Source organism: Scleropages formosus, chromosome 4, assembly GCF_900964775.1.
Source record: "Scleropages formosus chromosome 4, fSclFor1.1, whole genome shotgun sequence".
NCBI lineage: Eukaryota > Metazoa > Chordata > Actinopteri > Osteoglossiformes > Osteoglossidae > Scleropages > Scleropages formosus.
The window spans coordinates 38,969,268-38,992,874 of NC_041809.1; the positions used below are offsets into that span (position 1 = coordinate 38,969,268).

At 44.3% G+C, this 23,607-nt stretch overlaps 1 protein-coding gene and 1 pseudogene across 1 annotated transcript; both read right to left on the reverse strand.

Annotated features, from left to right (window-relative positions):
• LOC108934238 (prefoldin subunit 3-like) lies at nt 1-3,385 on the reverse strand. Its single transcript, XM_018751801.1, has 6 exons — nt 3,291-3,385; nt 2,551-2,675; nt 2,193-2,259; nt 1,983-2,081; nt 1,568-1,706; nt 1-966 (listed from the first exon to the last, which is right to left on the reverse strand). The coding sequence occupies exons 1-6, from the start codon at nt 3,369-3,371 to the stop codon at nt 890-892; spliced, it is 588 nt and encodes a 195-aa protein (XP_018607317.1). The 5' UTR covers nt 3,372-3,385; the 3' UTR covers nt 1-889.
• Nucleotides 3,386-4,389: 1,004 nt separating this feature from the next.
• On the reverse strand, nt 4,390-7,933 carry LOC108934124 (serine protease 23-like; annotated as a pseudogene).
• Nucleotides 7,934-23,607: the final 15,674 nt, after the last annotated feature.

Sequence of the window (23,607 nt, forward strand, 5' to 3'; positions counted from 1 at the left end):
AATTGTATGTGTGTGTATACACACACATATATATCCTGAAATTTTATTTGGAAAAATGAGAGGCTGTTAACTGTGAAACCAACAAAAATCAGCAGCTGTTGGCAACTAGTGCAGAGCTATAGGACGACCAACAGTCTAAGACTTGCATCCAGTTTGAGTGAAATTATCTGCACCCTCAAATCCATTTATACAGGTGAATTAACTTAATATCAATCATATAGGGCAAAACTGTATATAACCATCAAAACAACACATATGACAATCAATTATTCTGTGAATCACATTCCATTTTATGGAGACTACATTTATAGTAATGTCAACCCGTAGAAAACATAAAAACAGGAAATGATCACATTTGCCAGCAGCAACACACACAGATTTCTTTTCAACAGTTTCATAGCAAGTTAATACAAAAATAAATATGGTCAGAGTTAGAAAAAAGGGGCTATGCCATGTTTACAAAGCTGGAATTAAAGGAAGAGGATGAAGCGTGTGAGAGGAATGGGCCCTTAGGACCTTTGTAGGGCTCCTGATGCAATATTAGCGCAACATGAAATGACATGTAAGGCAAGTTCTTTCCATCTTGCTCTAAATACACCACAAATCTGTGAGCACTGCAGGCAATTTCCACACAATATCTCATTTTACTACATACTTCACATCAAAAATTTTGTACAGAGCCGTGATGCAGCCATTGCCAGCTAAGATTATCACAAACAAAACAAAATGGAAAAAATTAATAAGTTATTCACTTGGCATCCAGCATTAAATACTGCACATTATTTGTTCTTCAAAGTATGTTTTAAAAGTCCCTATAATAGACAACAGTGTGACCAAGTCCTGGAGCACAAGATGTGTTGTCTGTGAGTTTTGGGCTTTGGCTTGAGCTTCAAGACACATGCTCTATTTTAGAAAGACTGTCTCTAGCTCTCCTCTTAACATCCCAGTTGTAGACTCGTGCCATGTCTGAAGAGGAGTAAGAATTAAGGAAACCTCTCCTCAATAAGAAACAACTATCCAGAGTTCATCTTGAATTAGCTGTCTATACAACATACTTTCAAGTAATTTTTGAGCCATCTTACTTCAGACAGAAATATGAGAACTTTAGTATTGTGAGACTTGAGCACAATGGTAACCATAAACCAGGATTATTAAAAAATACATTTAAAAAAATCTAACATTAAAACAAAAACAACCAACCATCTAACTAGTGGTTTATCACAAAGAACCTTCAAAACTGTCTCGTTATTTAACTAATCAACACAAAGCTGCTCACAATTTTTTTTTTAACCAAAGATGAACATAAGAGGAAAAAACTAAAACGACTTCATAGGTTAGATTAAAAATCTAAACACAAAACTGATGAATAATGTAACAACTATGCAGAAATACAGTAAATGAATAAGACAAACTAATCTGACAATGTAGAGCCCACGAGTATACTGATTTATACAATAAGGCCAAAGATGATTCGAAACAGAAAACTCACAATGCCAGAAATGGCGGTCTGTCTCCGAGGTGTTTTCTTTACAATATTGCCTGCACCCAGAACTTATGGAAAGGATACTGACTTCAGTGGTAGTGAACTGATCTCGCAGGAAGTCCATGTCTTCCTCAGCTGAATCCAGGTTCCGGGAAGCAGTGGCAAGGTTCTTCTCCAGCAGCAGCTGTGCATCATCAATGTCATATTCCAGCATGATATTTGCCTAGGAAACATCAGGAAATAACTCAGCACAGTAAATGCCCCTTTTTCCTACGTGGGTATGTTTTCCACCTATTTATTCAGAGCAATTTTTTAACCCTGTATCATTAGCACTTCAGTGCTCAGCCAACACACTTATCCAAAGTGTCTTTCAAGTGTACCCATTTACACAGTTGGACATTCTTCAGAAAAAGCACCTTGTTCAAGTGAGTACTAGAACCTCTACAAGAACTGTTTATATTCAGGTCACAAACCCATGGCATAGCCTTCCCTCACTCACCCCAAGCCACAAGCACACTTTGTCTGTGGCTGGTACCAAGGCTTTGCAGTACACATTGTCCGCCAACAGAAAGTGTGTCTCCATTGGGCCGGTCACGTCCTGTAGTAGCAGCAGATGGGGACACGTCAAACAGTATGAAAGGACAATGGGTCACAAATGACCAAAAAGAGAACAATGACAAACAATAATATGCCACAATTCCATCCTTACTTTCTTCTTCTGCATGTGTCTTAACATTTCTAAGGTCTGCTTAATGTGTGGTATCTGATTTTTTAACCTGAAAAAGAAAGAAAAAAAAAAAAAAAAAAAAAGAGACATTTGAGCCAAGATTATATACTATATATAGCCTCAGTATAATTTTTTTCTTTTCTGCAAACCCTTGGACAATATGATCATGCATCTTGTGGCTACACCACATGTGTTGTGAGCAATATTATATACTGAAGATAAACTTCCACAAAATTTCATCAGGAAGTATTCACACTAAGAACTGGGCAAGACACAATGGCCCATGCAGACTTGGAACCCAAGAAAGCTCTAACACAGTGCCACGAGCTGTTTGCTTCACCGGAGCTTCTTCTGGGCCAGATTGAGCTCCATGAACTGATACTTCTGGAATTGTTCGTTGAGTCTCTTCAGCACTCGGTCCGCCGTCTCGTTCCCTGGCGCCTTCATGAAAGTGTCAATGTCCTCCTGCAAGAAATGGACACGCTTTCTCTCACCACACACCTCCATTCACAGCCTAAATTATAAAATGGCCGATAACTAAATGAAAACACACAAGAGACGGGGAACAAAACCGTGAGGTTATCACGGATAAAAAAAGGTCGCACATGATTTGTTGATTATAATTATCAAATGCGCTGCAGTGAAGAGTACAACATCACCGAAAATGTTTTTCCCGCACACAAGCAGCAGCAGGTCCATGATAAATTCGTGTTTTTTTTTTTGTTTTTTTATCTCATTTGCAATCATACTCGATCATCGATGTACTATTATTAAATATAATACGGTATAAGCACTTGCGCACGAACAGCGAAACCACTGAGCTGTTTTTCGTTAAATGAAACTTGCACAAATATATATTGTTCGGGAATTTTTTATTTTATCTTACACTCAGGCAGTCAACGCAGCCCGGGGGGGGGGCCGGGGGGGGCAGGGAAGCAACTCACTGCAACTGCTTTCCAACATCATCATGTCACATCATGTGCAGCTATGACCTAGCAAAGCGGATCAATTCGGACACGGTGTAATATCAGACTTTAACATCATGCAGAAAACTAAGCTAAGGAATACTATTTCCCTCACCACAAACACCGCCTCTGGGATTCCCAGATGTTTTTTCTTGTTTGTCGTTGCTGTGTTGCTGGGCTTCATGGGCGCCGCCATCTTGGAGGGTGACCCCCAGTACCCGGATATGGACGGCAGCATGTACAATGCGCATGTGCAGAACTATTCTCGTCGGACCGCTACGTCGTCTCGTATTGCGCATGCGCAGACGTGTGGCTAGGCGGGGAGAGCTGGTGATGTGCATTGAGGAAAGTGTCAGATAAATGTAAATATGTTGTAAAAGAAGCTCTTACCACACGTTTGCATTTATATGTATTCATTTATCAGACATTTTCTCCAAAGCGACGTACATCTCACAGAAAAATCAATGTGTGCGTTACATTAGCAGGAAGTACAGTTACTTATCTGAATTAAGAAGAATGTTCAGTTCATCACACGACTCGACTCGAGTCTCGAGTCTCGAGTCGAGTAGCTGCAACATGATCATGATGATCATGTTACATACTAGGGTTATTCATTAATCAACGATTTCTAGTGACAAAATTGTAACAAAAGGCTTATATATTGGGGGCGCGGTGGCGCAGTGGGTTGGACCGGGTCCTGCTTTCCAGTTAGTCTGGGGTTCAAGTCCCACTTGGGGTGCCTTGCGACAGACTGGTGTCCCGTCCTGGGTGTGTCCCCTCCCCCTCCGGCCTTACGCCCTGTATTGCTGGGTTAGGCTCCAGTTCCCTGCGACCGTGTATGGGATGAGCTGTTCAGAAAGTGTGTGTGTGTGCTTATATATTGAAAAGTGTTGGACCAGTTTCAGGCTGTTGTTTAAATGTATAAATTTATATTATAACTGCCCAACCAGTGTTTGCCCTTAGCTCTTATAAACGTAATATTTGATTTCTCCCCTAACGTTTATAATATAAACTCTTATCAAGTGCTTCTGTGTGTTAAAGGGCAGCGTGTAAAACACTTTCCATCATGGCTTCTGTCACTGGAATCTCGGGGTCTTTATTTAGTTGAAGCAAATACTCCTTCAGAAGTACAAGGTTTGACATTTACCATGTTGTACCCCTCATTTGTTTTTACTATTATTTGTATAAACCCGACACATTCACATTAATTTGTCCTACCTTTGTCTGAAGCAACGCACAGTTTAACAAGTTACATGGTGAGACATCCTTATTGGAGCAACTCTTGGTAGGAAACCATAGTGGGGAAGAGGGATTAGAAGCCACAACATTCAGGTTATTGGTCAGTTGCCCTCCCACCCATGCAACGTACTGTTATGCATTACTCATTTAAAATACATATAACACCTCACAGTGTTCGTCAGAAGTTGCTTTGGAGAAAAGCATCTGCTAAATGAAGTAATGTAAATAAGTTGCAATTTAGCATGTTGAGTGAAATACAGACTGAAGCATGTGTGCTGTTAACTTTGAATTAAACTGGTATAAAATGAAGGGGGTGCGGTGGCGCAGTGGATTGGACCGCAGTCCTGCTGTCTGGTGGGTCTGGGGTTCGAGTCCCGCTTGGGGTACCTTGCGACGGACTGGCGTCCCGTCCTGGGTGTGTCCCCTTCCCCCTCCGGCCTTACGCCCTGTGTTGCCGGGTAGGCTCCGGTTCCCCGTGACCCCATAAGGGACAAGCGGTTCTGAAAATGTGTGTGTGTGTGTGGTGTAAAATGTGTTTAGTAACATGTCCAAAAATAACTTTGCCTTTGCTCTAGGAAGCCCCAGGATCGCCACTCGGTCCCACTTTTCAGCCAAATCTTTGCTGCAGTTCACATGGTTCCCTAGCAGCCAGTAGCAGATTTGGGTGATCTTGAGTGGAGTGAATCGCACAGCCATGTTGAAGTCACAGTTCTCTCCATCCAACTCCAACCACTGGTGGCTAAAGAAAATGCCAAAGACTTTACGTTCCCAGCGTTCCAGAGCAGAGTCCCACACAAGGCCATACAGCCCTGAGCCACTTGCCCCGGGCCTCGCGTCACAGTGCTGGTAGATCAGCTCACTGGACTCATCTTCCACGGGACAGAAGCGGTAGACCAGCTCCCCAGGCCGGTCGCTGTCAAAGCCAGAAAAGTGGATCCTTTTCCCGGCCAATTCCTCCAAGGAGGGTGCCACCGAGAGGCGCATGAAAGGCCGGCAAAGGGGCCAGCTCACCTCCAGTAGAGCATAATCAAAATCCATACTGATTTCCTGGGGCCCTTGGATCCAGCCTTTGGGAAAGCGTGTCCGCCGCACACGGACCCAGCGAACCAGAGGCTTGGCAGGGGAGAACCGTCCAGCCTGGTACTGTTCGTAACACGTGGGGTCAGGAAGCTCACTTCAAGCTTGCGGGCACCCCTCACATAATCCTTCCCATCATGTACACAGTGGGCAGCTGTCAGAACATGGTGAGGAGACACTAGGATCCCAGTGCAACCGGTGGATATGTGGACTGCTGTAGAGAAGGGGTAGTCCGGTAGAAAGTGATCACCTCGGACATTGAAGCGACCGTCCTCCTCATAAATCTGATGCCTACGTCTTCTGCGCCGTGCAGCATCCTTTCCCCGGCTCAGTGCTGAATAAGAAGGCTGCTGTTGCTGCCTTTCACTTCATCCCTCACACCCACAGTCACAGTGGTTAGAGCGCGAGAGCCATCGGAGTAGAGCGTCTCAAAAGTCAGCTGTTTAGCCAGCAGCTTCACGTCCGGCTGTTGTCCCCCCTTCTGGTAACAAGTGGCGTTGCAGTGAGAGGTCAGGTCCAGCTGTGTCTCAGCACTGAAGGGGGGCCGGGAGAGCCACTGCTTGACATGGACTGCCAGGGAGGGGACATGGGTGTCCTGCTGATGCACGGGTGCGAGGACTGCTAGAGACAGGGCGCTTCGGAACAGGAGGGAACACAAAGGACTGGCTGGGGTCAATCTGAGCTGCGGTGATGTGGCTGGGATGACACATACCTAAAAATCACAGAAAGAAAGAGAAGAATGAGAAAAAAAGTGAGAGAGACAAATGTTTGGGCACATGCTTGGGAGCTTGAATAACTGTGCAAAAGGCCATATATATATATAAAAGGAGACACAAAGCCAGACGGAACTGACTGGATGTCACCGGTATTTTGGGAAAAAAAAACCCTGTTTATTAATTTTCATTTTTAGCTAAATATCATTTACTCTATGAATGAACAGCATGGTAAAAAGTGTCAGGACCAACCTGCTCGCAGCCCCATCATTCCATTGCATTTAGAGTCCATCCACTGTGATTCACCAAATCCACACACACTTTCTGAACCGCTTGTCCCATACAGGGTCGTGGGGAACCGGAGCCTACCCGGCAACACAGGACGAAAGGCCAGAGGGGGAGGGGACACACCCAGGACAGAACGCCAGTCCGTCGCAAGGCACCCCAAGCAGGACTCAAACCCCAGACCCACCAGAGGGGAGGATCTGGTCCAACCCACTGCACCACTGTGCCTCTCTGCTATTTCACATTATTTATTTCAAATTATTCGTCTTCAGGGGGGTTCATTATTTATTGCAGAGGTCACACCCACAGCCTGGGGTCCAGTCATTAAACAACTACTGAGTAGGTTATAAAAAAAGATCACAAATTATTACAGGGTAATGATGAGATGCCAACGGTTCTATTGGAAACTCGCAGTTTACCTGTTTAACACCTGTTTTCCCCGCTTCACAGTTCAGCTCCAGGATGTCGCTGTTCCGCGAGTGTGTGCGGAGCCCCTCTGTGTGACCCCCAGCAGACAGGGACGTCACTAGTGTGTGGACACACGCGCCGTGTTCTTCTCACAGGGACCTCGGTGAGTGCTGTGTCCCCGCGGTCTTACCGCTCGCCTTCCCTCCTCCTCCTCCTCCTCCTCCTCCTCCCCTTCTCCTCCCCTTCTCCTGCCCTCCTCCTGCCCTCCTCCTGCTCGCCTCCTGCCCCCCCTGCCCTCCTGCAGTGACGAGTGACTGTAAGGGAACTGTGACACTACAGTGTGTACAAAACACTTTGTGTTCCCAATACACAAAATGACATTTGCAGCCAGATCTAAATATTACTCAAAGCTGAATCATGAGAAGATAATAAATAAATAAATAAATCCCGTTTTTAAAAATTTTTTACCATTTTGAACAGTAGGATTTCAGGAAGGTGATTTCAATTTATTGTATATAAGCACACACACACATTTCCTGAACCGCTTGTCCCATACGGGGTCACGGGGAACCGGAGCCTACCCGACAACACAGGGCGTAAGGCCGGAGGGGGAAGGGACACACCCAGGACGGGACACCAGTCCATCCCAAGGCACCCCAAGCGGGAATTGAACCCCAGACCCACTAGAGAGCAGGACCCGGTCCAACCCACTGTGCCCCCCCCCGTATATAAGCATTTGGACACAATTTCAAGAAGAGGACCTGTCTTTAGTTTTTGAGCACCCAAACTCTGGAATAATCATCTGCCAGGTAGTATCAGCAATCAGTCTGAGCCTTTAAATCCATGCTGCAGACCTTCCTCTACCCTTGTGTACCCACTGTTGAGCGATGGTTCAGCAATGCATGCTGCATTCATACTGGTTAGTTACCAGCATAATACATCTGCATCTGTTACCATACTTGTGGTAGCACTCCCTTTTCTGTGTCTTCTCACTACCTTGTGGTGGCACCGGAGCCAGCACCAAGGCAAAATGCATGAACCTACCTTGTATCGGTATGTGTCATGGGAAACTCTCGGAATGACCACTGACAGCTCCAAAGATCTTCATGTATGATAGGACTTGCGCCAATCAATCACGTACTTCAAATTGTCTTCAAGCAGACTGCTGCCCAAGGACAGGTTGGGAGGCAAGCTGGCTTCAGGCAGCCCGATTTAACATACCCACTGACATTGGCCCCCATAAGCTTTATCTTCTCAGCTTTAATGTCTATGTGGAGTTTTAGTTGTTCAATTATCACTCTGTCACATTTAAGTATGCTCTAATCGTATATCATTTGTTAATAACTGGGATGATTTCTGGGAAAGGTCCAGGTTTTTCACGCATGATGGTGTATACCTCAACTGGAGTGGTTTGTTTGTTTTGTCCCAGAACTTGGCCTGCAATTTGCAGGACTGACTCAGCCGTGGGTCGTCTCCTTTAGCAGCTGTGTGTATCGATGGGTCTGTTACTCATTCTGGTACCAGTGGTCATTTCTCATGTGATGGGGTTTCTTGTACCGTGTCCAGTGCGGGCCTCAAAACTTTAAATAAAAGCATTAAGCGCAGCCAAAACATATAAACTATTTTAAGGGCTTGCACCAAAAACCTAAAAATACTTACATTAAAACAAACGTTCTCAACTTACCACCGAGGCCAAACTGTAATATAAAATGGTGTCTGTTAAATATTCGTTCACTAACAAGTAAAGCTGTCCTAGTAAACGACTTAATATTAAGTTACAAGTCCGATCTATTCTTTCTCACCGAAACCTGGCTCGGTGAATCCGATACGATTCCGCTAATAGAAGCCGCTCTGGACGGATATGATTATTTCCATAAATCTCGTTCTGTATGTCGTGCAGGTGGAGTCGGCGTTCTTTTCAATAATACATTACAAGTGACACAGAGAACTTGTGATAATTTTACCTGGTTTGAAGTTCTAGAGCTAGATTTCAAGTCAAAACCCAATATAATTATATTCCTTATCTACCGTCCACCTGGACCGTACTCCTCTTTTTTCTCGAGAAATTTAGCAACTTCATAACCGATTTAGTCATTAACCATGACAAAATTATCCTGATGGGTGAATGGCTTAGACTATAATTCAGTGGTAAAATTGGCCCTAGACTCTGCGGCTCCACCAAAAACTAAACTTATTCGAACTGTAAGAAACTCGCCTGGTTCAACGAATCAACTCGTGCAATAAAGTTAGAATGTCGTAAATTAGAGCATAAATGGCGTTCAACTAAACTAAACGTTTAATTATGCAGCCTGGTCCGATTGTCTAAAAAAATATTAAAAAAAGCACTTTTTCATGCCAGATCCGAATACTACGCAAAGTTAATTGATGAAAATCACAAGAACCCTCGCTTCCTGTTTAATACTGTAACAGCGCTGAGGGGAGTAAATGTGTAAATAGTTGGCGTTCGTGTTTATGTGTGTGTACGTAGTTGTGTGTGGTTTCTGATTGGTTGTCGTCCTATTTATGTTCAATGTTCGAGAGTGGAATTCTGGGGAGTCCCGGGGGGGAACTCATTAACCATGGGGTGCAGCAGGGGGGCTGGGAGTGACCCGGGGGGGGATTCTGAAGTGTTTTGTACTGTCTGAAGTGTCTTTGTTAAGACTGCTGCTGAGAGACATGTACGCTTCTAATAAAGAGCATGTTTCTAGTAGCTCTGTGGGGGTCGGCGCTACAATACCGTTGCTTACTTAACTGGTAAACACACAGATAAGCAATGTATTTCTGCTACCATTACTAATCATGAATTTATGTTGTTTTTCAATAAAAAATTAGAGAATATCTGCAAATCCATAGTGCTCTCTAGCTCGGTTTTACCCAGTATAACTGCTTCTGAGGATGATAATATTAGTTGTCTGCACCATCTCAGCAGCTTCGACGTAATAACTGTAGAGGAAATTACCGTGCTAATTCGCTCTATGAAAAGTACTACCTGTCCTTTAGCCCCAATCCCCGCTAAATTACTGCAAGCCGCAGTTTCCGTGCTTGCAGAACCTATTGTTAATATTGTTAATAGGTCATTACTAAATGGCTGTGTTCCAAAAGCTTTTAAAATTGCTGTTATTAGGCCCCTACTAAAAAATCTGGATTGTAACACTGAGGGGCGCGGTAACGCGTTGGGTTTGACCGAGTCCTGCTCACTGGTGGGTCTGGGGTTTGAGTTCCGCTTAGGGTGCCTTGCGACGGACTGGCGTCCCGTCCTGGGTGTGTCCCCTCCCCCTCCGGCCTTACACCCTGTTTTGCCAGGTTAGGCTCCGGCTCCCCGCGATCCCGCGTGAGACAAGTGCTTTCAGATAATGTGTGTGTATGTGGACACTGCAAATATATGGGATGTAATGTAACATTTAGAAAATAAATGTCCTACCCTTTGGCTTTAACGTTTCTTCCCTTCAGCTGTCAGAATTCTGCCTTTTCAGGAAATCAATGTCTACATAGAGGCTGAAATGCCTTGTATTCATCTTTAAAAAAGCTAACTTCCCAGACTGCAGCGCAAAACTAGGATGAAGTACATTAAGTTCCGCACAGAGTCATAGACAGACGTGGCTGTCTATAGTGCGAAAAGTTGTCATTTCCATTCTGTTAGGCTCCATTCCATGTCCAACACTGAAACCAGTGACAAACTATTAGCAAAGCTGCAGCAAAGTCGGCACCGGCATTGCCCAGCGCAGGATGCAGGACATACATTGTAGGAGATCACCTTCCAGGTGGCCCTTCTCAACAAATAGTGCAGCAAGGCGAAGAGAGGAACTGCAGCTGAGAATTACAGCCTGGTTTACATGAGCACACAAATGCTCCCTTTTATTTGAGAGCACATAATGGTCAATGGCATACAGAAATAAATGACATCCATCCCACTGTCATGGACCCACCACATTTCAAGTTGCTTCATAAACTGTGAGAGAAGCAGTTACAGTCAACAAGAACACAGAAACAAATGCTGTTTCAACAGCGGTATGGGGAACGGAAACACATTTCAGTTGTTTGAGGCACCAGGACAAACACTTTGCCTTCATTCGACTGCAGCTTGTGGACCACACACGATGTGTCCATGCTCTGTGCTGTCACAGCTCACTGACGGGGGGCATATTCATGTTCATATTCATGCCGAGGGTTTATATCCATCAGCCACAGGACCGTCCTGCAGAGCCCAGAGCTGAGAGATAGCGGAACTCTCACATGAACACAAGGCTGTATTTTTAAGTTGGTAACTGTTCGCCACAGTCATAGGGGAGCAGTTAGCAATGGAGCTCAAAATATGTTTGTTGATGTTTGTTTTAACCCAGTTAAAACTGAGGTTCTACAGCTTTGGCACTTAGAAATATGCAGGACACAATGTATATTATATGATGGGTTAACTGATTATAATGACAAGCTTACTTGTTAACTAGTAAGTAGAGTATGAATGTAGGTCAGCTATTCTGTTCACATTCTATAATAACCTCGAACCACAAGCCTTTTAACCTAAATTTGATCAGTGGGGATAAATGAATACAGGATTAAAATAAAATATCTATAACAAAAATATCAATGATGCAAATGTTTAAGCCAAATCTATATGTATTGTGTTCAGTTCCATTGAGGACTCCTTCAAAGACACACACACATTCTCTGAATCCCTTGTCCCCTACAGGGTTGCGGGGAACCGGAGCCTACCCGGCAACACAGGGTGTAAGGGACACACCCTGGACAGGATGCCAGCCCATCTCAAGGCACCCCAAGAGGGATTTGAACCCCAGACCTACCGGAGAGCAGGACCCGGTCCAACCCACTGCACCACCACATCCCCTAGTTCTTCAAAGACAAAAAAATGAAAAAGTATTATTGTGTGTATCAGTGGCTTTTGAAGTCCCTTCACTAAATGTATATATAAAAAAACAGAAAGAAGCCACATGACACATTGCAATCAGTTGAGCCTGGCGTTCACCAATGACTTCAAGGACTGCTGTAGGAATAAGTGTCTAGAAGCCTGTGTCTGCCATGCTTTTGAAGTGACAGAACATTGTGACAATCTGGTTTGTGCAATTTAGTGTTAAACATGCCGCTGCTACACTCTGGTTGTAGGTGCTGCTTTTCTATCAACAGGTGGCGCAGTGGGTTGGACTGGGTCCTGCTCTCCAGTGGGTCTGGGGTTCGAGTCCTGTTTGGGGTGCCTTGCGACAGACTGGCGTCCCATCCTGGGTGCGTCCTCTCCCTCTCTAGCCTTATGCCCTGAGTTGCCGGGTTAGGCTCCGGTTCCCCACGACCCCGTATAGGACAAGCAGTTCAGAAAGTGTGTGTGTGTGAGGTTTGAATCCCACCTACTGCTGTAGTGCCCCTGAGCAAGGTACTTACCCTAAATTGCTCTAGTAAAAATTACCCATGTGCATAAATTGAAAAACCATTGTAAGTAGTTTAATACTGTTAGCTACTGTGGAGCAATGTATACATGCAAAAAATAAGGGGCGTTTCATTACTTTTAGAATCGCGCCACGCCATACGCATAACGAATGTGAATTCTTAGGATACACACGACACACAAATAAATATGTTTGCAAACCACTCAGTGTTTACCTGATGACACATCTGTAGGTTTACAAAAGTAAAAACAGTTTATACTGTCCTAACAACTAGTGCTTGTATCTCTCAGAGGTACGTGATATTCTCAGTATTGTAACAGCTTTGTGCGAAGCTTTCTCACAGCAATCTGTATACAGCCATAACAGCTGATGATGCCACTATCGTTTCAGGTTTCAAGTTTATTGTCATAGGTACAAATGCCATGTACAAGTATCAAAAAATTCTTCTTAAATGCTTCTCCACAGGGGGCGCGGTGGCGCAGTGGGTTGGGCCGGGTCCTGCTCTTCAGTGGGTCTGCGGTTCGAGTCCCGCTTGGGGTGCCTTGCGACGGACTGGCGTCCCGTCCTGGGTGTGTCCCCTCCCTCTCCGGCCTTACGCCCTGTGTTACCGGGTAGGCTCCGGTTCCCCGTGACCCTGTATGGGACAAGCGGTTCTGAAAATGTGTGTGTGTGTGTGTGTGTGTGTGTGTGTGTGTGTGTGTGCTTCTCCACAGACTTTGGACAAGACAGAGACAATACAAACAATGACAGTGAGTAATGCAATAGCAATAACGATAAATAACGGTAACAGTAATAATAATCGTGCCTCCATTTGTAAACATTTCATGCGCATTTGTGTGAACTTCCAGTTGTAGTTTGCAGACACACACTTTCATCTGAAGATTTTAATCTTTCATGTACAGTTCCATCCAACAGACGTACATTATCTTATTTAAACTTGAGTTTTCAGCCTAGTATACACTTTTTTAATTCCAGGGATAGAGTTGCTTTGACATAGCTTTGACTGATAGATAAAAACCAGCAATACAGTAGCTTATTGCTAGTATAGTGAGCAAACAGAAGAGATTAATCAAGTAAATGGCTTAATCACTCAATGCTGCGTACAGCTCACAATATGCACCAATGCAGACAGGCTAATAAACAGTTTAGTTGTTAATAAGAGGGTGAACAGATTCACTATTCTGTGGAAAACATGAAAAATAATAAAATGTCCATTTTATGAGCCAAAAGAGAAAAGCAGCACAGAAAAACTGCATCCCCTTATAGATATTTACAACTTTTCTTTGCATATCAATTACCCTCCTTTGCTGACACTGTATATTACTTGTGTGATGTATATCAGTTCATATGGTGAAGGAAACATACTAACTGTACTTAAGAATCACACATCTGCAACTATGTCTCTTTCTGCTAATATAATGAATAAATTGTACTTCTCTGAGATGTGTGTTGCTTTGGAGAAAAGCATCTGCTAAATGAATAAATGTAAATGTAAATAAAATATTAGCTGTTTCCATGTTAGCTCTCCCAGGTTGTGCTTCGTACTTTTCACAGCATTAAATACATATGCAGCTTCACGCCCACAGTCCTGCACACACACTAATACACTCTCCAGCACATTTCTTTTATCCCTTTTCTCTGTCCACTGTGAACCGACAGTAGTCCCTCAACCCGCATATTTTGTATCATTTTAGATGAATTATGGATTCTCTGGAAGGGCCATGCTGTAGATTGAGCACCTGTAGGATGGGCCGATCTTCAAGAGTTCTCAGTGATTTATCTTGATATAAAAAACAGTGTTTATTACTGCCAGTGCTCTGGATGCATGGAAGTGATCACACTTCATCAGCCTGGATCCACGAGGGAAAGAAATAACACTTCTAAGCATCTGAGAAAAAATCTCCAACAAAAAGCAGCCATCTACAATAAAGCACTCAGTAAACAACTCCAAATATTTACTATTCAGCCTTGAATGGAGTGCTCTGTTTCAGATTATGCTTAGCATTACATATGTCTGCAAGGCGTTACATTGTTGCTGTATTTGTTGATGAAAAGCAGTACACAGGTGAGGCATCACAACTCTGTGCAGCGTTAATAATCCTGAGACTGGAGCCGTCCCTCCCTGACATTGTGCTTTGGTCGACGTGATGAAAAGGCAGACTGTAGGCGTGTGTCGTCTTTTACCCACTCCGAGAGGGTCTCTTTGTCACGGAGCGAACACACAGGACCCACCTAGATACTGGCTAGAATGTGCAAGATTGTAACAGGAGCATTATCAGCCCCCCTGCAAACACATCAGCATCGAAAGCTGTGGTTTCCAGGTTTTTGGAGGTCATACTGTGTCTCCTAGAGAAAGAAAATACTTTGCCAAGGTAGCATACACACACACACGCACACACACACGCACACACACACACACACACATCTGCTGAGCCTCGTGAGCAGCAAATTCCTGATTACAAGAAATTCCCTCTAATACAACATGGATGTGGTAAAGCTTTTTGGTAGTACTGTATACAGCTTTCACCAGCCTTATGGATACATGCAGAATTTACTCCTAGATGTAACTCATGAGCTCAGAAAACACCAGAGTACTCAGCGTGAGTCTGACGCTTTTCCATATTTCTTTGCGAGACACTTCCTGTCACAGGCTACAAAGACCCGCCATTGTAAAAGTATCACAAAAGCAAACAATCAAACAGATTCCCAGCTCTAAGTGATTATCACACTGTGAACATGCATTGCTTTTTGTAGCTAGATTTGTTTGCGAGAGACACCATGTAGACAGACATTGTGCGACTGTGTTTCATTAATGCGGTTCTTTGAGATGTGAGAGGGACAGTTCAGCTTTTCCTTAAGTCATATGCTGGAAAAAAAGGGGACCTTGATTTGGAGGAGGGGAAAATTTATTAGAAAATGCGATAGAGGGTATGTGTAAAGGCTGAGACACAGTGCAGCATTCTAGAAAGTTCTTTGATCTATGGACAATTCACTGAGATTCGGAACAAAGCTTCTTACTGTTGGCCTTTTTCCTTCCGGACATATGAAAGATTAGGTCGTGCTCTCTAATGTTCAGTCCCTGGGCGCATTTTGAGAGGGTGAGGGGTGAGCACAGTTTGCCAAGCTCACAGTGGACTGAGATCTTCACAGAAACTAATGTTGAACCAAGCCGTTCCCCTCCATCACACATCTTGTACCAGGTGGCAGCAGAAGCAGCCCGTCCATTGAAGCAACAAAAAACATGGCTCATATTAGCAGAATTCCAGCTGTCATAAACTAGGCTCTCTACCCACAACATAAACACGATGTGAGGTATTTAATTTTTCCTTTAAGTTCTGCTAATGTAAAGAAAGGAATGAGCGGCGCCCAGCCATTCAGTGCCAATTACTTGATGGTAGCTGTTGTCCAAATTTTAAAAGACAGACCATTAACTTTAAGTTCTGAATGCAGAGCTAATTCATTCTGGCCTTCAAAGGCAGCCAGAGGCCAGCAACCCAATGCACTGTGTGAGTAACACGAGGGGCCTTCGTAGGGATCAAATCATGAAGTTCTGAGTTCCCTTCACTCCTTCCAAACATACAAGAAATAAAATTAAAGTACTCAGATTCAGATGCATCAATGTTTTGCACAGGACTCCCTGATCTCCATGTGACACCCAGATGTCCTGCATGGTGAGCCTGAAGTTCCTGATTCACCAAAGAGCTCTGCTCATACTCTGACCCCCAGATAGGCTCACTGCTCCTAGAACCAAAATCTGGTGGATTCCTAGTCACATCACCACATCTTTTACAAAAACACAACAGATGTTTGTGTAGGAGAGCTCATAAAACAACAGAAGGCCACAGAGCATTCAGCAATGTTTTACCTACGGTAAAAGTGAAGAATGCAGCTTTGTTTAAAGCAGGTTCTCACTCTTTGCTGTAGCTCATGCCTGTAGTTGGGTTTCAGGACCAGGCCATTGTTGAGATTGGTGAGAGGAAACCCACAGGCACCTTGTCTCAAGACTTTGACTCTCAGCCCTGGGTGGCCCTCCTACCTCTGGGAAGAATTTACCGTCACACTTGGACAACAACCAAAATCAGCTTCTTTTCTGCTGGATTCAAACCTCAACAGGACCAAGGAACCTATAGAGATGCCAGCAGCCTTGGAGTTTGGAACTGTGCAGAGGTCTAACAATAATCTGGAGAGAGAGCCAGCTCCCAGGATCTGAACCAGAACACAGCTCCAGTTCAAGTTGTAAACCATAAAGCAGATATGTGCAGATAGTAGCGAAGTAGTGAATAGCTCTGCTGTCTCACAGCACCTGGGTGGTGTGAGAGGACGTGGGTTCGATCCCCACTCAGTCTGTGTGGAGTTTGCATGTTCTGCAGGTGCTCTGGTTTCCTCCCACAGTCCAAAGACATGCTGTTCAGGTTTACCCAGAGTGTGTGTGTTCCACTGATGTACTGTATGGATGAGTGACCCATTATAAGTAGTGTTTCTAGCAGTGTGAGTCATCATGGTAAATAAGGTGTGTGGGCTGATAACACTACACAGAGTTCATTGGAAGTTGCTTTGGAGAAAAGTGTCTGCTTAATAAGTAAATGTAGTAGCTAATAGAAAAAGAATTTCATTACTTTGTAAATATCATAGAGGAACTGCATCTACATACAGCAAAGGTTTGTAATATGAGCTTTCCTTTATCTCAGTTTTCATTATTTTTTGCCTACTTATTCATATGAAAAGAAATATGTAAAGTCATATTCATAAAAATCAAGAAGTTTGTTACATTTATTCATCGAGCAGATGCTTTTCTCCAGAGCAACGTGCCATGAGTAACTACTGTGTAGTATTTCGCTGGCACATTTATCCAAGCTAACTTACAGTGCTAAGGATACTAATCTGAACTCCAGACAATCACTCGCCCATCTGTACAGCACAGCAATGTGACAAACGTACAAACACAAACTCACTTACACTGACTTAGTACACCATCAGTGTAAACCTTACACTGACTGAGCAGAGGTGAGACCCACATCCAGCTGCACAGCTGGGACCCTGTGAGGAAGGAGCGCTACCCGCTGCACCACGGTGCCACAAAAAGAGCAATTAATATGTTGCATTTTTTGAACAGTGATGAAGTGATTTTGTGCCTGGATGAAGTGGTGATGAGGTCAGAAAATATTCCATTGCCAAAATCCACACATTTTCTCACCAGCAGTAGTTAGAAACCAATGAAAATGTTTTATGTAATATACGGGTTAATATAATAATATGCGGGGGGTGTGGTGGCGCAGTCCTGCTCTCCGGTGGGTCTGGGGTTCGAGTCCCGCTTGGGGTGCCTTGCGGCGGACTGGCATCCCGTCCTGGGTGTGTCCCCTCCCCCTCCGGCTTTACGCCCTGTGTTACCGGGTGGGCTCCGGTTCCCCGTGACCCCGTATGGGACAAGCAGTTCTGAAAATGTGTGTGTGTGTGTGTGTATAATAATATGCAGCTGTGCCTGACTAATTCATGTAACATAGATTGCATGTCACCATTTAAATGTAACCATTATTTTCACAATCCAGAAACACCCAGGAGGGCACACACGTACACACAAACAAACACACACACACACATTCATCCCTCATTCCCTAACATGTACACATACAATGGATAATTCAGTGCCACAAATTGACCTGAACCACATCTTTGAACAGACTGAGCTGGATTCAAACCCACAGCTCAGAAACTGTGAGGCACCACCATGCCACTGCTAGTTGCAAAGTTGAAGGGGCCAGAGACACCATTGCATCATTGCGTACTTTGTCCTACCACTTGGTTCCAACTGAGCTTCCGGCTGGTTTTAGTATCGGCACAATTTACGGAATCAGATCCGGCCTCCCAGTTCAAGACCACAGTACAGAGCCCCCTGCCAGTCTGCAGCCACATTTGTCATGGTCCGCATTGTGCATCCCTGCTCGCTCCTCCTTCCTTTTTTCCCTCGGTGATCAACAGCTCATTCAAAGCAGCCAGCAGGAGAGGGAGGAGATGCTGAGAGGGTTGCGCAGTCACAGCCAGGAGCCACAATCCTGCCCTCCAGGCCGGCAGCTTCTTTGCATACCGAGTCGTGAGCGCAAGAGGGCACCCTCTGTTTACAGGACGAGAATCCGGCAGCCGTGGGCAACAGGCTTTAATGTGACTGCATCGCTTAAGTCCAACACATGGGCATCTTGCCCACATTCCGCCATTTGCTCTTTGTGTGTCCACGGCACACAACCTGCAGTCATGTCACACATCCTCTCGGTGGCAAGACAGCAAACATCTTGCAATAGTTTAATGGCTTATGGCCTGCAATATGTTGACACCTTTGTCTCCTCTGTACCAGCCATGCACTAAAAATAGTCAGCTGCAGGAGGACAGATTTTTAACGTTGTCCAGGTGGGTGCAGCTTAATAAACAGCAAAAAAAACTGCCCTGCTACTCTGGTGTGTTACAGCTCTCTCCAGGTATTGTTTTCTATCCCGAATGAGAGAAATGGACTCAGTCACAGTGACAGTGCACAGACATCCCTCCAGCCCAGAGAAACTAAGTAGATGACCTCTGTGGCCACCAAAAGCCAACATCACCTAGATGGCACTTAACAACAACAGCATGAGAGACACGTCCAAAGAACCTGAGGGAAGACTTCAGTCCAGGACGTGACATGGCAAGATGATTCTGTTACACTCTACTGCAATCCTTCAGTAAATCAGTGCAGGAGAGAGTATTTCCACAAATATTCTAAGCATATCGCAATACATGTATTTTACAGTTACATTTACATTTCTTCATTTCACAGACACTTTTCTCCAAAGCAACCCCAAATGTCTAAGAATAATATAAAAATTGCATTACATCAACAGAAGGAGAGATTTGGATGCACATGTACAGTATAATTCTTTAGTAACTATCTCTTCTCAGGTTTTTCTGCAGAAGATAATAACTAAGTTATAGACAATGTACTGTAGTTGTTGTCTTTCCTCCTGAACCACAGATAAACCCAGAGATGTTGCATCTGAAATCTCATCATCACTATAGTGAGTCACATCTCATGAGGTCTGTGTTGACAGATGTACACTTCTGATCCTGGGAAGGAAATGTTCTTGCTTAAAGAGGTTTACTATGTTATTCCTGCAGACAACTTAATGAAATCCGAAAGAGCTGAACGTCCGTCTCACGGGAGATGACCAAGATTGTCTAGGTAACACTAAATGGGCAGACTGGCCCACAGTGGATGTTAACAACTTGAGAGTCAGCCTGTGCAACCTGCTCAATGAGTTTAGAAGCACAGCGAAGAGAGCAACAGTCAGCATTTACTGCTCTTTACGTTACATTTTACACTGCTGATGGGAACATGAGACCGGGTGAAGACTGGCGAACTGGGTGGGAGACATAGCTCTCATTTAAGAGGCGATTAAAATTTTTAATGGGACCCTGAAAAAGGAGACAACTAGGCAAACAGCCAAAAACGACTGCCAACGCAGAAAGCACATGTTAACTAGCGAAGATATCAAAGGGTGAGGTCAAATCCTCTGCTCTACTTCAGCTGTAAACCTTCATCGCTCATTATGCTTTTCACGAGGATGTTGCTTTCACCCCTGCTTTTCCCAGGCAGCTAAGCTAATGCAGCCTGGTGGTTCTTAAGAATCTCTCAACCTAAATACCATGAAAAGCTCAGCTGCACCCAGCCTAGCTGCAGTTGTTGTTTGGATGGAGTGGAATGTGGACAAATTCACTGCTCTAACATCACCTGCCTCAGAACTGGGATCTTTACCACAGCTAGAGTGACACATTCTGTGCTGAAAGGAATGGCCCAAGCATGTACCTTTTCATGATTATCAGTAATAATCTAAAGGCTTGAAAGGAACATGTCTTTGTGATTCCCCTCTTTTTCACAATTTCATCACATCTAATTTCATACTCATATGCCCTGTTCCAAAGTGGTCTCCTCTCTGGAGTGCACCCTAACCAACTTGGCATCACATGCTCCCAGGATGGCCTCTGCAGCTCTTACCTGGACAATAATGAGTGATTTTGTGAGTGAGTAATTTCATATCAAGATGTTCAATAAAAGTATTTTGTGCTTTTAACTGATGACAAAACAGGCAAGATATTAAGTTTGACTTCAATCTGAGACCAAAAAAAATTGTCAGATCATGCCCATAAAATCTCTCTCTCTCACACACACACACACTGAAACAACTTGTCCCAAGCAGGGTCACAGCAAGCTGGAGCCTAACCCAGCAGCAAGGGCATGAGGCTGGACGGGGAGGGAACACATGCAGGGCAGGACTCCAACCCATCACAAGGTATCCCAAGCAGAACTCGGACCCCAGACCCGCCAGAGAGCAGGCCCAGGCCAAACCCGCTGAGTCACCACACCCCCCTGCCCATAAAATGATTGTCCAAACAGATGTAGTGTCCTGGAGCAAATGCCAGAAAGCACACACCAAAGTAAAGTACCTTCTACACAAAACAACATAAAATCACAAGGTGCTCATGGACACACCAATTTAGAGCCACTATTTATTTCACTTTAATCACATGTCTCTGGACCATGGGAGGAAACCAGAGCACCCAGAGAAAACACACACTAACAAAGACAGGGCCAGACTCAAAGCTAGAAAGCATGAGCTGCACACTACCAATGATGACTGTTGCACCACCATGACTACCATCCATGTTCCTTTGTTCATGTAATTATATAATCTTTGACTCATACTGATTATCAGTGTAGGCCTTCTAAAGCTATGCCTCTCAGATTACACTGCCTGCTTTAATAAAACATCTAGAACCTGTTACACTGTCAGTTAATAAAATACTAAATTGTGTTAGAAACAGTAAATACAAATTTATTAAAGTGCACACTATGACTAGAAATACAAAGGTAAGGTTATACATGAAACATGTGGTATAATATACAAAACAAAGCAAACTGTTTTTGGTAAGTTAAGAAATGAAATATAAAATGAATTTATCGTACAAAACAAATGATGGTATATTAATTACTTAATTCATTACATAAGAAATTATGTAGTTTTTGCCCAAGTTTGAACATTTAACCGTGGTTGTTATGCACAGGGGCTGGACACCAAGTGCAGGATCTTTTATTGCAAATCTTGAAGGGCAGAGCAAAATTTGTGGTCAGGGACAGGCTTGGGTTGAAGAATCGAGGTGCATACATTGTTTCGTAGGAGAATCCAAGGTTGCAGTGAAGAAGGTGAACGAAGGTTAGCAACAAAAAAGAACAAGACAAGGGGACGAGGATTAGGGCTTGGGAAGCAAAGGGGACATGACATTTACTTTACATTTATTCATTTAGCAGACGCTTTTGTCCAAAGCGACGTACATCTCGGCAAAAGTACAATTTATGTATTACATTGAGAGAAGGAGACATAGCTGCAGACATGAAAGTCTCAAGCAAACCTAATTTGTTCCCTACCACTTGCTGCACCAAGGTTCACCGATCAAATAGGTGCATAAGAGACAGACAAATACCGATACCCACACCAATTTTTTTTAATAATTTTTTTTTATTAAATATTATAAGATACACAAATGAGCAGTACAGTACCAGAGTAATGGCTGAATAAAGGTTGTATCTGGGGATGCTTCTGGAGTTACGATGCGTGACCAGTTACACCATAGATGATCTGAAGAGATCTTGGGCAAAGTGGATCTGGAAAAGGTGGGTTTTCAGACCCTTCTTAAAAACAGACAGTTTCCGTAGTTCTGAGTGACAGGGGAAGGTCATTCCACCACAACGGACCCAGAACCAAGAACCTCCGAGCTCTGCCTTTTGTGTGCGAGATCACCAAGCGAGCAGATGTGGAGAAGCGAAGGGGTCTGGCTGGGGTGTAGCGGTTGATCAAGTCTTGTAGATATTGGGGAGCAGTTCTACTGATGTATTTGTACACAATAACCAGGGTCTTGGATTTGATCCGGGCAGCTATAGGAAGCCAGTGCAGAGAAACGAGTAGAGGAGATACGTGGGAACGCTTTGGGAAATCAAACACAACTCGTGCAGCAGCAGCTTTCTGTATCAGCTGTATAGGTTTGATGGCAGTAGCAGGAAGGCCAGACAGGAGAGAGTTGCAGTATCCAGACGGGATGTCACCATGTCCTGGACAAGTAGTTGGGCAGAGTCAGTTGTGAGGTAAGGACGGATCCTGCGGATGTTATGCAGGATGTATCTGCAGGTCCAGTTTGTGGCTTCGATTTGCTGAGAGAAAGATAGACTTGAGTCAATCGTCACTCCCAGACTCTTAGCCGAGGAGGTAGGCGAAATGAGTGAGTTGTCCAGTTTGATCGATAGATGGTGACAGGAGGACAGACCAGCTGGGAGGTGAAGAATCTCTGTTTTGGAGAGGTTGAGTTGGAGGTGGTGATTATACATCCATGAAGAGATGTCCAACAGGCAGGCAGCAATGCGTGTGGAGATGTCTGATGCACCAGGTGGAAAGGAGAGGAAGAGCTGGGTATCATCAGCATAGCAGTGGTATTTGAATCCATGGGAGGCTATGACCTGACTGAGGGAGGAGGTGTAGATGGAGAAAAGAAGAGGACCCAATACCGAGCCCTGTGGAACACTGGTTGAGAGAGGCAGAGGAGAAGAATGAGAGCTCCACCAGACCACTTGATAGGATCTGTCAGAGAAGTAGGACTCAAACCATCTGAGTGCTGCACCTTTGATCCCAAGCTGGTTAAGAGAGGAGAGTAGAATCCGGTGATTGACAGTGTCAAATGCTGCAGACAGATCGAGGAGGATGAGGACCGAGGAGAGGGAGGCAGCTCTAGCAGCTTGGAGAGCATCAGATACCGCCAGAAGGGCGGTCTCAGTGGAGTGACCAACTTTGAAACCAGACTGATAACCATCAAGGAGATGGTTCCGGGCAGTTGGATATCGATCAATTGATCACAAGCTGCCCGCTCAAGGGTTTTGGACAGGAAGGAGAGGAGAGAGACCGGTCTGTAATTTGCAACCAGATTGGGGTCCAGGGAGGATTTTTTTAACAGAGGTGAAATTAGAGCAGTTTTGAAGGAAGCTGGGAAATGGCCAGAGGAGAGTGATGAGTTGATGGTAGAAGAGATGAAGGAGGAGAGTTGCAGGGAAATGTTCTGAAGGAGTGATGATGGGATCGGATCAAGCAAGCAGGTGGTGGCTCTGCACAATATCAAAGGGTCAGCGACTTCAGATTCAGAGAGCGGCTTGAAGTTGGAGAGAATAGCTTTGCAGTGAGGTCCAGCAGGAACCGGGTAGGTTGATGCTGAGAATTTATCAGTGATCACTTTGACTTTGTCTCTGAAAAACAAAGCA

What these genes read in the sequence shown, in the direction of transcription:
- LOC108934238 (XM_018751801.1), bottom strand. Translation starts at nt 3,371, where the DNA reads ATGGCGGCGCCCATGAAGCCCAGCAACACAGCAACGACAAACAAGAAA. An exon ending in TCCCAGAGGCGGTGTTTGTG is followed by an intron (nt 2,676 to 3,290) that starts GTGAGGGAAATA and finishes CATTTCTTGCAG; the next exon opens with GAGGACATTGACACTTTCAT. An exon ending in AAGTGTGCTTGTGGCTTGGG is followed by an intron (nt 1,707 to 1,982) that starts GTGAGTGAGGGA and finishes GATGTTTCCTAG; the next exon opens with GCAAATATCATGCTGGAATA.